Here is a 12579-nt window from a genome sequence, read left to right as displayed (position 1 = left end):
TAGTCCTTGTATGATCTGTTCCATCAATTCAGATGTTCCCTGGGGGATATCTTTCCCCCTCAGGTCTTGGCGTACCAATCTCGCCCATTCCGTTAGTGTCTGGGAAACTAGACCAATAACAATTACTGGTCTAAATGCTGACCCTATCAGGGAGAAGATAGTGCGTGACTCCGCTTCCACCTTTCGATCCACCGGATCCTTAAAGGACGAAGTGTCCTCCACTGGGATAACCGTGGCTTTATTCAGCCTGGAAATAGGTGGATCCACCACTGGTGGTACCGTCCATTTCTTAATGAGGGATTCCTCAAACGGATAGCGTCTAGCAATACGCTTGGAAATAGTAAAGGTACGCTTAGAATGCTCCCATTCTTCTATAATTTTATTACCAAAACACTTGGGTACCGGAAAAACCTTCACCGTTTTGATGGGCTTGTTAGTACCAAAGGGAATCTCAGTTTCAGTTGCCTCTGCCGGTGAAACCTCAAGTCTTAAGGTTTCCCGCACCGCCACAACTAGTGCGTCCACCAATGCTTCTTCCTGAATTATGGCGGAAGAATGAACGTCCTCCTCACTGTCTGAGGGAACTTTACCTGAGATAACAGCCCTTGCAGAGGGACCTGCAGCTGCAGTGATCATCTCTGAATCTGAGTCAGAGGTGTCAGATGATATAGGGGTAGGCGGGGGTCGCTTTCTTGACCCCCGTCCCTGACAGGCCGTCTCCACCCGAGCCACCAAAGACTCCAAAACTGATGTAAATGCGTCTATACTCTGTGCACCGACGGGTCCCATGGTCCCCTCGAGGGAAACAGGTGGGGGTGCTTGTGTGGCAGGGTCCATGATAATTCCAGTTACTACCCGGAAAATTCAATCCAAAAATAAAACTTTTTTTTTTTTTTTTTTTTAGACCCCCAGCGCCACAAAGCCCCTCAGTGTTGGCTGCTCAGGGACCCCTATCGAGCGAGAGAGAGAGAGAGATAGACCCCCAGGCTCACCACTTGATGCTCAGAGTTTTCCACTGCACTTGTCTCAGCACTGTCTCGATCGACAGGAAGTCTCTTGGCTGGCTGCCCGGGAAGAAAGGAGGCGGCTCCGCCCCTCCGTACGCCTTCCGGGCGCCTCGCCTAGCTCCACGAGGTGTTTGGGTCACCTCAAACATGGCCGCCCCCATGCTGGAGACACGAGGCTACGCCAAAATGGCGGCCTCGTGCGATCTAGCAAACAATGGCGGCGGTTGTACCGAATAGCGGCGTGACTGCAGAGCATCACAACACCTTCTCTGCATGTGGATTTAGCCTGGTCGGCGGTACCGGACCCTGGCGGACCGCATGGCCGTCGGAAAGCCTGCTATTGCTGGAGACCTGACTTGGAAAGCAGTCTGACTGGTAGGATACTTCTATTATCGCAGTAAGATGCCACTGATTACAATCTTTTAACATATTTACAATTAGATTGTCAGCTCCCAAACCAAGCCTCCTGGCTTTTTGCACATAAAAATCACACTCAAAGTAGGGGGATCTGTGCCATGTTATAGGATAGAGGGGAACTCATCCTTACCATACAGAGAGGGGCCCGCGTTCACCACAAGACCCGCCAGGGGAAAGGGGGAACATACTACTCACCATACCGGAACCAGGCGGGCACCAACTCCTGACAGTACCCCACTCCACCGGGGCGGGAGGGCTGTCGACCAATACGGACGCCGTGACTCATGGTCCTTGGCGTTTCAGCGAGACGTTTAACTCGCAGGGTCAGTCCCTTCAGTGGGACTATGTCGCGGCCGACCCAGTGCGGAGCTATGGCCTGCACGCGCTCGTAGGCTGAACTGGGGTGACCACTGGATCTCAACATCCAGCCGTCGCCCAGTTCAGCTTTCTTGCTTGAAGATCTCACAGGAACACTGGAGAAAAAAAGCTGTCTAAAAAATCTTTTTAACCACTTAAGCCCCGGAGGATTTGGCTGCTAAAGGACCAGGGTTTTTTTTGCGATTTTTTACTGCGTGACTTTAACGGACAATTGCGCGGTCGTGCGACGCTGTACCTAAACTAATTTGACGTCCTTTTTTTCCCCACAAACAGAGCTTTCTTTTGGTGGTATTTGATCACCTGTGCGATTTTTTGATCACGCGCTATAAACAAAAAAAGAGCGTAAATTTTGCAAAAATAACAATATTTTTCACATTTTTTTATATGAAATTCCCCAAAAAAAAAAGTAAAAATCAAAATTTTTTAACATTTTTCGGCCAATTTGTTTTATGCTTCATATGTTTGGTAAAAAAAATCGCAAAAAGCGTATTTTGATTGGTTTGCGCAAAAGTTATCGCGTTTACTAACAAAGGGAAAGATTTTTGTCATTTTTGGTGTTTTTTTTTTAACGCGTAATGGCGGCGATCTGCGATTTTTTTTTCGGTACTGCGACATTGCGGCGGACAGATCGGACCCTTGACTGACATTTTTGACACTTTTGGGGTTACCAGTGACATTACTGCAGTAATCAGTGCTATACATATGCACTGTTACTGCAAAAATGACACTGGCAGGGAAGGGGTTAACTTTATTGGACAGGGAGGGGTTAAGTGTGTCCTAGGGGCGTGATTCTAACTGTGTAGGGACATTCCTATTGGTGTAAAAGCAAAGATCAACCGTTCTACATAGTAGAACGGACAGATCTTCACTTTTACACAGGGAGAACTGACAGGCAGCTTGTTTACACAAGCTGCTCTGTCTTTCTCCCTTCACAGGAGCGATCGCAGTGTGACTGGCGGACATCGAGTCCGCCGGTCACACGCACTGACTTGCCTGTGAACGAGCCGCGGCGGGCGCGCGCCCGCCCGCGATAGGCTCGCAAGTCAGTGACAGGCGAGTGACGTACCGATACGTCACTCTGCCTGGCCGGGGCTAACCGCCGCAGTATATAGTCGTGCGGCGGTCGGCAACCGGTTAAGAAAAAAATCCTGCCAGGACCGAAGATCCCAGCAAGGTATCTAGGTCCTTACTCCTGACTAGACAGAAAAAAACTGATTTGCTGTGGCAGAGAGAGAGAGGATATTCCCTCGGGGACTGCCCCTAGGGTGTGGCCAGAGCATTTTATTTCCTGTCTAGTCCTACTCCTGTGGAGGGCAGCATAACCCGAAGGTGCTGAATCACCGAGGACTATGTCTGTCAATGAGCGATAGAGGAAAAAAAAATGATATATATATATATATATATATATATATATATATATATATATTTTTTTTTTTTTTATTTATTTGCAGAGACCCTAGAGATTTTTCAAACATAAATTTTGTAATTTTTTCGAAAAAAAAAAACAAAACACTTTCATGAAGTGAATATATATATATTGTAACATGGGGGACAATTAGCTCAGCGATAGATGCGTTTCTCCAGTGATTCACTGCAGTCAGGTATATAACATAGGTTTTCCCTCGCAGGGGTTCTTCGCCAGTAAATACAAAACAAAATACTAGCGCACCTGGCTCTCTCCCTCTCGTGCAGTTTTTCCTCAGCAGTACCTCTGCACTTTATGCTGGTCCCCAGACCATGGACTGTCTAAAGCTGACAGCTTCACTGTGGCCTTGGTCCTCAGGCCATCTCCTATCTCTTCAGACACACACACATGTGCTCTGGCTGCCACCTGCAGCCACTGACTCCCGGAGAGTATCGGAGTCCTCCTGACTCCCCACGAACAGACCTCCTGTCTGCTGGCTGAAACAGTTTCCAAATGGGAGCCCTGATGTCTTCCTATACCTTGTTTATAAGGGCTGTGTGCACCTGAGCACACACCCTGCTGGTCATCAACACAACCTGGACACAGAGTTGGAGATTCCGTCCCTCCCAAGACACTATGAAATCTCCAAACTACAGAGCCCCATCCAGGTAAACCAAAACCTGGAGAAAGCTGCAACAGCAGTTTTCTCCACTGCACATCTATGCGCTGTAGTCTTGCACAGAGCCAATGTGCACACTCTGTGTCCTTTAAACATCCACATTCACCGTGACAGAGTCTTGACCTGTCACAATATATATATATGGGTTCTATTGATTTTCTAGCAAAAAAAAAAACACAGATTTTTACATATACAGTATGAAAGAAATGTCAGAATTGCCATGGATGGCAAGTGGATGAATACACAGATGCACACACACACACACACACGTTAGAGCTTTGGGGTGCACACACTTATGCTCCCCAGCAGGGGACAAGATATCAATAAAAAAAACCTGACAGGGGTTCTAACCCTTCCCTGCTGCAAAGTTTTGGGTTTACATAGACTTTACAGATGAACTACAGCCTTCCTTTCAGTTTTGCAGAGTTGTACAGGTTCCTCTCCTAGACTGATGTCACTGCACACTGCAAGCTTCTCACTGTGTGCATTAGAAGCTGCAGCAAGCCAAACAGAGCCTGTCTCATTATCTGGCTAGTGGATGCTCAGCATCATCTAGCCCTTTCATTCCCAGTCTGGCTGTCCCTGATCCACCCTTTTCACTTATTGCATTAGGGTTCAACATCACATGTGGGTGTTACCTAGGGTGGTCTGTATACAAACACATTTGGCCACTCCTCCAGACTGACATCCACCGTAAATGTAATTTGATATTTGCATAACTCCTCCTAAGAGCCAGCTCACTGCTTGAATCAGGACTGAGGGCTAGTGAGAGGAGTAATGAGGCGGGGTGCTGTGATGTCTTCTGGAAGCCATGCACATGGCCCCTCCCACCAGCCATGATCTGTCTGCATGCTATAGAGGAGCACAGAGGCCCATTGAAGGCATCATTGCGTCAAAAATAAGGTATGTAATAAAAACTAAAAGGTTTATCAAAAACTGAATTAGCATGTTAATTATGGGATACATTTCAAATATTAGAATACTAGGAAGAATGTTGCTCTTTCCCTTACCGACAGTTAAAGCATCAAACAATCGGTGTATGGTGTCATTGTCTTTTACAATCCCAGACTCTTGGATCCGGCGTACAAAGTCCTCCAGATGCAGGTGGGTTTTGGGCAGCTCAAACTTCTTGACGTGGTCGTCAGCCCTGGGGACGTCCCTCTCCTTATCCAGCACCTGGCTCATCAGCCTCTTCAGCTCCTGCCGGTTCTCTGCTTGTTGGCGCTCCGACGCCGACAGCGACAGGATGACTTTTCTCACCAGTTCGGTGGGGAAGATCCGCAGGTCGGTCTTATACAAGTTCTGGAAGTCGGACAGAGCGCTGAGAAGTTTACCCTGCATGAGGAAGACCAGACCCCGGAGGTAGAAGTATCGGGCCAGGAGGGCTGAGTTCTCCGGAGGAAGACAAGTGATCTCCTTACTGAGGAAGTTGTTCAGGTCTGTATAATACGTCTGAACGCATTGTCGCATCAGAGGGTAATGGACCAGAGGCAGCTTGAAGGTGTAAAAAGGTTTTCCAGTCGGTCTGAACCCTGTACAATAAGGGGAAATTCTTAGTGCAATGTACAGTGACCTTCATGGAGCAACACACAAATGACAAAATAACATAGAAGTACAATGAGATGTTAAAGTGATACTAAAGGCAAGGCCCAAAATTTCAAGTCCTGAGCTACTAGCCAGGCCTTAAGGGTTACTCGCCACCAGTTGCCCCACCCAACCCTTACCCTGCCCGTAATATCACCCCTAAACATGCCCTCGTAAATTATCTCATGAAATGACACTGCTAAATGTTTTATGCAGAATTAAGTTACAAAAAAAAATATTAACAACAACTTTATCAGTGCCCATGAATGCAGCCTATCAGTGCAGCCCATTAATGCCCATCACTGCTGCATCATCAGTGCAGCTTATCAGTGCCCATCAGTACTGCCCCATCAGTGCCTATTAATGCAGCCTCACCAGTGCCCATCAATGAAGCCTCACCAGTGCCCATCAGTGCAGCCTCGCCAGTGCCCATCAGTGCAGCCTCACCAAAGCCTATCAGTGCAGCCTCGCCAGTGCCCATCAGTGCAGCCTCGCCAGTGCCCATCAGTGCAGCCTCGCCAGTGCCCATCAGTGCAGCCTCGCCAGTGCCCATCAGTGCAGCCTCGCCAGTGCCCATCAAGGCAGCCTCGCCAGTGCCCATCAAGGCAGCCTCACCAGTGCCCACCAAGGCAGCCTCACCAGTGTCCACCAAGCCAACTTCACCGGTGCCCATCAATGCAGCCTCAACGGTGCCCATCAATGCAGCCTCACCGGTGCCCATCAATGCAGCCTCACCGGTGCCCATCAATGCAGCATCACCGGTGCCCATCAATGCAGCCTCACCATCGCCCCTCAATGGTCTAATTTTTTGCCACAATTTTTTGTAAATGAAGAAACTTGTTTGTCTTGGAACTTGGTAATGGTGCACCGGATACAGCACACGGTATGCAGGATAAGGGGGAAGAATGTGCAGAATAAAGGAGATGGAGGTGTTAATATACCGGTACAAAGCAGTATTTACATTTGTGATTGCTGTGATTGGCTATCACAGCAATCACAACACAGAGACACTCTGATTGGTCTGTGCATTTTGCTTGTGATCCGCACTGACTAATGGAAGCACAATCACAGGTATTAATATATTTTTTTTTTTTTAAACTGTACATTTTCTCAGTTTAAACATTTGATATGTTTTCTATTTTCTATTGTGATTAAAATATGGGTTTATGAGATTAGCAAATCGTTGCCTTCTGCTTTTATGAAGATTTTACACAACGTCCAACATTTTTTGGAATTGGGGTTGTACAACGCCTAATGCTGCCGGTCACCCAGAAGTATTCCTGGTTCAGGTGTTTTTACCCAAGTACTGGTTTACAATCATCCTCTATCCTTACCATTCTGCGGCTGCGGTCTCCTCAAAGATTGCGGTCTCTGTGGTAGTTCAGCCAAACTGACATCCTGCAGGTTTGGCATGCTGATGACCAGCTTCTTGCTGAACATATGCTCAGGACGAAAGCGGTTTAACTTCTCGGTGGCTCTCCGTCGTTGGCTTTCAAGTATACTGGACCTTCTGCAAACACAAGAAGTGTGTTACAAGCTTCTCCCCACAAGGGGGCACTACTATCACGTATTCTAGTTTAGCAGATGCAGTCAAACTGTCCTAGTGCTGGTAAGATGACCTATGACCTCACAAGCCTCCTAGCCTCCTCTTTTGCATGCATGGACTAAGGGCCAGTTCACACCATAGAAATTCTTTCTGGATGCTTTTCTGCATTTTTGCTATGTTCCAGTGTGTTTTTGATGCTGTCCAGTGCATTTTTTTCCCCTCTTTTTTCTTAACCCTAAGGGCCAATTCACACCATAGAAATGCAGTCCGAATGCATTCCAAATGCCTTTCTGCATGAGCGTTTTTGACACATTTCTGATGCCTTACAGTGTGCTTTTGGTGCGTTTTTGATTCAGTCCAGTGCATTTTTCCTCCTCTTTTTTCTTAACCTTAAATAAGGACATGTATGTTCCAGTGCGTTTTTGGTGCATTTAGGTGTGACTGGACTGCATGTGGTGTAAACCGGCCCTTAATCCTAAAGAGCTGGAAGGTTACAGTAGGGCAGTGGGCTGTGTCAGTAGGGCAGTGGACTGTGTCAGTAGGGCAGTGGACGGTGTCAGTAGGGCAGTGGACGGTGTCAGTAGGGCAGTGGACTGTGTCAGTAGGGCTGTGTCAGTAGGGCAGTGGACTGTGTCAGTAGGGCAGAGGACGGTGTCAGTAGGGCAGTGGGCTGTGTCAGTAGGGCAGTGGGCTGTGTCAGTAGGGCAGTGGGCTGTGTCAATAGGGCAGTGGGCTGTGTCAATAGGGCAGTGGGCTGTGTCAATAGGGCAGTGGGCTGTGTCAATAGGGCAGTGGGCTGTGTCAATAGGGCAGTGGGCTGTGTCACTAGGGCAGTAGGGCAGTGGACGGTGTCAGTAGGGCAGTGCACGGTGTCAGTAGGGCAGTGGGCTGTGTCAGTAGGGCAGTGGGCTGTGTCAGCAGGGCAGTGGGCTGTGTCAGTAGGGCAGTGGGCTGTGTCAGTAGGGCAGTGGACTGTGTCAGTAGGGCAGTGGACTGTGTCAGTAGGGCAGTGGGCTGTGTCAGTAGGGCAGTGGACTGTGTCAGTAGGGCAGTGGACGGTGTCAGTAGGGCAGTGCACGGTGTCAGTAGGGCAGTGCACGGTGTCAGTAGGGCAGTGCACGGTGTCAGTAGGGCAGTGCACGGTGTCAGTAGGGCAGTGGGCTGTGTCAGTAGGGCAGTGGGCTGTGTCAGTAGGGCAGTGGACTGTGTCAGTAGGGCAGTGGGCTGTGTCAGTAGGGCAGTGGGCTGTGTCAGTAGGGCAGTGGGCTGTGTCAGTAGGGCAGGGGGCTGTGTCAGTAGGGCAGCGGGCTGTGTCAGTAGGGCAGCGGGCTGTGTCAGTAGGGCAGCGGGCTGTGTCAGTAGGGCAGCGGGCTGTGTCAGTAGGGCAGCGGGCTGTGTCAGTAGGGCAGCGGGCTGTGTCAGTAGGGCAGCGGGCTGTGTCAGTAGGGCAGCGGGCGGTGTCAGTAGGGCAGTGGGCGGTGTCAGTAGGGCAGTGGGCGGTGTCAGTAGGGCAGTGGGCGGTGTCAGTAGGGCAGTGGGCGGTGTCAGTAGGGCAGTGGACGGTGTCAGTAGGACAGTGGGCTGTGTCAGTAGGACAGTGACAGTAAAGTAGTGGAAGGGTGAAAAGTGGGCAGAGGTTGATGTCAGTAAAGCAGTGGACAGTGCCAGTAGAGCAGTAGACGGTGTCAGTAGCAGGGGGCATTTGTGCCGCACAGGGTGATTAGGGTGTGCCCAAGCTTTGCCGCTGGAACCAAGACTGTGTCATACTCGTAGCTTGAACACAAAAGTGTCCATCAGATTTGGCCCTGGGTTCATTACCAAAGGCCAAACGGTCACCTTAAAGCCCTGGTTCAGCTTCATACATCTGGAGGTCTACACAGTTGTACTGTGTGAAGTGTTGATATACATTAAAGTTCCCTGAAGAAGCAGAGAAATTGTTCTGCGAAACAAGTTGGACCTTAATGTATCAATGAAGCAAATCAATGTATTGACTGGAAATGTGCAACAAGTTAAGTGGCTGTGCTAGTTTTTGTATACATATTTTTATACCCAGCTGGAGGTTTTTAACTATGTTTGTACAATAAAATGTTCTTTTATTCGAATATTATGTATGTGCTCACCTTAGTGACAACCCCATATTCTCTAAAGTCCTGCTTTTCTCTGTAGGGGATGTTTCTCTCCCCCTCAGACAATTGTTTGTAAGGCTACATTCACACCTGAGCGTAGCGTTTTCGCGCGTTTTTTACAGCGATTTTTACCGCAATTTTACCGCGATTTACAGGCGTTTTTTGATTGAATAGATACAAATGGAAAACGCCTGTAATCTGCCCAAAAAGAAGCTCATGTACTTTTTTGAGCGTTGGGCATTTTGTAAACAGCGTCAAAACGCTCAGATGTGAACAGGGGCCATTGAAATGAATAGGAATTGTCTTGTTGGGCGCTTTGAGAGCTGATCCTAGAGCAGAAAAACTCCCCAAAAACGCCTAGATGTGAACGGAGCCTTACGTATTTAGGATGTGGATATGGGGAGTTGTCCCTAGAACTGGTTTATTATAAAAACACAGAGTCTCCCAACAGGGCTTTGTAATTGCAGCCAACTGTATATTTTTTTTGTTCAATGCCTTTACATGGACAGTAACTGAAAGTAAAAATTTAAACTCTTCTGCACGCGATCCATAAAATGGTTTTAATAAACTTACCCATCAATTTCAGAGGACGTGTTAAACTCCATCTGGGTAAAGGCGTCCATTTTCTTGTTCAGACGCGCTTTAAGAAAGGAGTTGAACAAGTACGTTTCTAACACCTGCAAAACGAAACAAAAAAAACACAGATTAGCTGATCCTTATCCACCGCAAGTCAATCTTTACACATCAGAAGTAAAGCCAACTTGGAATAGACCGATTATCGGCAAGGCCGAAATATCAGTGGCCGATATGCACTTTCCCCAATATATCGTTATCGGCCCCGGAACTGGCCGATATTTTTGTGACGTCATTCTGCCTTCTTAGGCCACCTCCCTCGCCTTGGATCGGGGAAGTGTATCGCAGCCATACACCCACCCACAGCAGCCCGGTGCCAGTCAGCCACCCACATCCACAGGCCCTGTACCAGCCAGCCGCCCACAGGCACTGTACAAGATAGCCAGCCACCCACAGGCCCTGTACCAGCCAGCCACCCAGCACAGGGTGCCAGCCAGCCAGCCACCACAGGGTGCCAAGCCAACCAGCCACCCACAGACAGGGTGCCAGACAGCCACAGGCCCTGTACCAACCAGCCACAGGCAATGTACCAGCCAGCCGCCGACAGGCCCTGTACCAGCCAGCCACAGGCAATGTACCAGCCAGCCGCCCACAGGCCCTGTACCAGCCAGCCACAGGCACTGTACCAGATAGCCAGCCACCCACAGGCCCTGTACCAGCCAGCCACCCAGCACAGGGTGCCAGCCAGCCACCCACCACAGGGTGCCAAGCCAGCCAGCCACCCACAGACAGGGTGCCAGACAGGCAGCCACCCACAGGCCCTGTACCAGCCAGCCACCCAGCACAGGGTGCCAGCCAGCCACCCACCACAGGGTGCCAAGCCAGCCAGCCACCCACAGACAGGGTACCAGCCAGCCACAGGCAATGTACCAGCCAGCCGCCCACAGGCCCTGTACCAGCCAGCCACAGGCAATGTACCAGCCAGCCACCCAAAGGCCCTGTACCTGCCAGCCACAGGCACTGTACCAGATAGCCAGCCACCCACAGGCCCTGCATCAGCCAGCCACCCACCACAGGGTGCCAAGCCAGCCAGCCACCCACAGAGAGGGTGCCAGACAGCCAGTCACCCACAAGCCCTGTACCAGCCAGCCACAGGCACTGTATCAGCCAGCCACCCACAGGCCCTGTAACAGCCACCCACCCAACCATCACAGGGTGCCAGCCAGCCATCCACCCACCCACCACAGGGTGCTAGCCAGCCAGCCACCCACCCACCACTGGGTGCCAGCCAGCCAGCCACCCACCACAGGGTGCAAGCCAACCATCACAGGGTGCCAGCCAGCCATCCACCACAGGGTGCCAGCAAGCCAGCCATCCACCACAGGGTGCCAGCAAGCCAGCCACCCACAACAGGGTGCCAGCCAGCCATTAGGCATTAAACAAAAATTAACATGTTCAGTACCAGATTTGTGTCAAAAATTGTCTTTATTTTTCAAAAAGTTTAAATGTACAAAATATCGGCCCATATCGGCCGATACCGATATGCGATGGCCAAAATATCGGTATCGGCCCTGAAAAAAACATATTGGTCTATCCCTAACGCTGACCTTATACAGGTATAGTATAATAAAAACTTGTTAATGTATCAAACCCCCAATTTTGTTTTTATTTTTTGATATATAGCATTCGATTTCACTAGGATACCTACTGCATCCACTATTCCTTAGGAAAGTATCCCCAATCTCTTCCATTTTGTTGCAACATGATCCTTATAGATCAATGCGGCTTCCTAGAACCTCTGATTGGGGAGGAAAAGAAACACAGGGAAGGTGCACTGTAGAGGTCTTATGACCCCCCCTATGTACCACTGACAACACATTTTATTCCCCTGTCCCAGGCCTACTCATGTCAGGACTACATATGGTCCCTCATCCCCAGTAATAATTCAGCACCCAACGTGCCGTCCCAGGTTAAAGCAAGCACGCTGTAGATTTCACGTTATTACTTATTATTTTTGTTTTTTACTAGTAATGGCGGCGATCTGCGATTTTTAGCGGGACTGCGACAATGCGGTGGACAGATCGGACCCCTGACTGACATTTTTGACACTTTTGGGAGTACCAGTGACATTACTACAGTAATCAGCTCTAAAAATATGCACGGTTACTGTGAAAATGACACTGGCAGGGAAGGGGTTAACTTTATTGGTGATCAAGGGGTTAAGTGTGACCCTAGGGGCGTGATTCTAACTGTCAGGGGGCGTGGCTTGTTAGATCATCACAGAGACATGCGATCCTATATAGCAGGATCGCATAGCCTCTGTGATGATCTAAGGGAGAATGACAGACAGCTGTGTTTACATCAGCCTAGAGCTGCACGATTCTGGCCAAAATGAGAATCACGATTTTTTAGCTTGGAATAAAGATCACGATTCTCTCACGATTCTCTGTGTAACAAATAAAAATGGGGATAACTTTACTGTTACGTTTTTTTTTTTTTATTCATTAAAGTCTATTAATTGCGTTTGAAAGACTGCTGCGCAAATACAGTGTGACTGACATAAAATATTACAACAATCGCCATTTTATTCTGTAGGGTCTCTGCTAAAAAAATACATAAAATGTTTGGGGGTTCTAAGTACTTTTCTAGCAAAAAAAAATGATTTTAACTTGCAAGCAGTCAGAAAAAGGTCTAGTCTTTAAGAGGTTAAACTTCCTTTCTCCCTGGCAGAGGGAAGGAAAAGATACAATGTAATCATTTTGTTTATAGTTACTGGGAGACACCGGTTCACACTACGGTGACCAGAAAGTCACCCCGTGACTTTGAAGAGACTTGTTTAGAGACTTGGAAGAGACTTGTGCACT

At 48.8% G+C, this 12579-nt stretch overlaps 1 protein-coding gene across 1 annotated transcript in view; it reads right to left on the bottom strand.

The window, feature by feature from the left end:
- DENND3 (DENN domain containing 3) overlaps window positions 1–12579 on the bottom strand; it is a gene marked incomplete at its 3' end in the record, with an annotated part of 300261 nt that overhangs the window by 36261 nt on the left and 251421 nt on the right. The window contains exons 11-13 of the mRNA XM_082257394.1: window positions 9716–9819; window positions 6805–6980; window positions 4897–5418 (exon numbers count right to left, since the gene is read on the bottom strand). Of these exons, the coding sequence (XP_082113520.1) occupies window positions 4897–5418; window positions 6805–6980; window positions 9716–9819 (802 nt within the window). The remainder of the gene's footprint in view (window positions 1–4896; window positions 5419–6804; window positions 6981–9715; window positions 9820–12579) is intronic.

This window comes from Pelophylax lessonae (genome assembly GCF_965119305.1).
Source record: "Pelophylax lessonae genome assembly, chromosome: 5".
NCBI classification, from domain to species: domain Eukaryota; kingdom Metazoa; phylum Chordata; class Amphibia; order Anura; family Ranidae; genus Pelophylax; species Pelophylax lessonae.
This window is presented reverse-complemented; position numbering and strand designations above follow the sequence as displayed.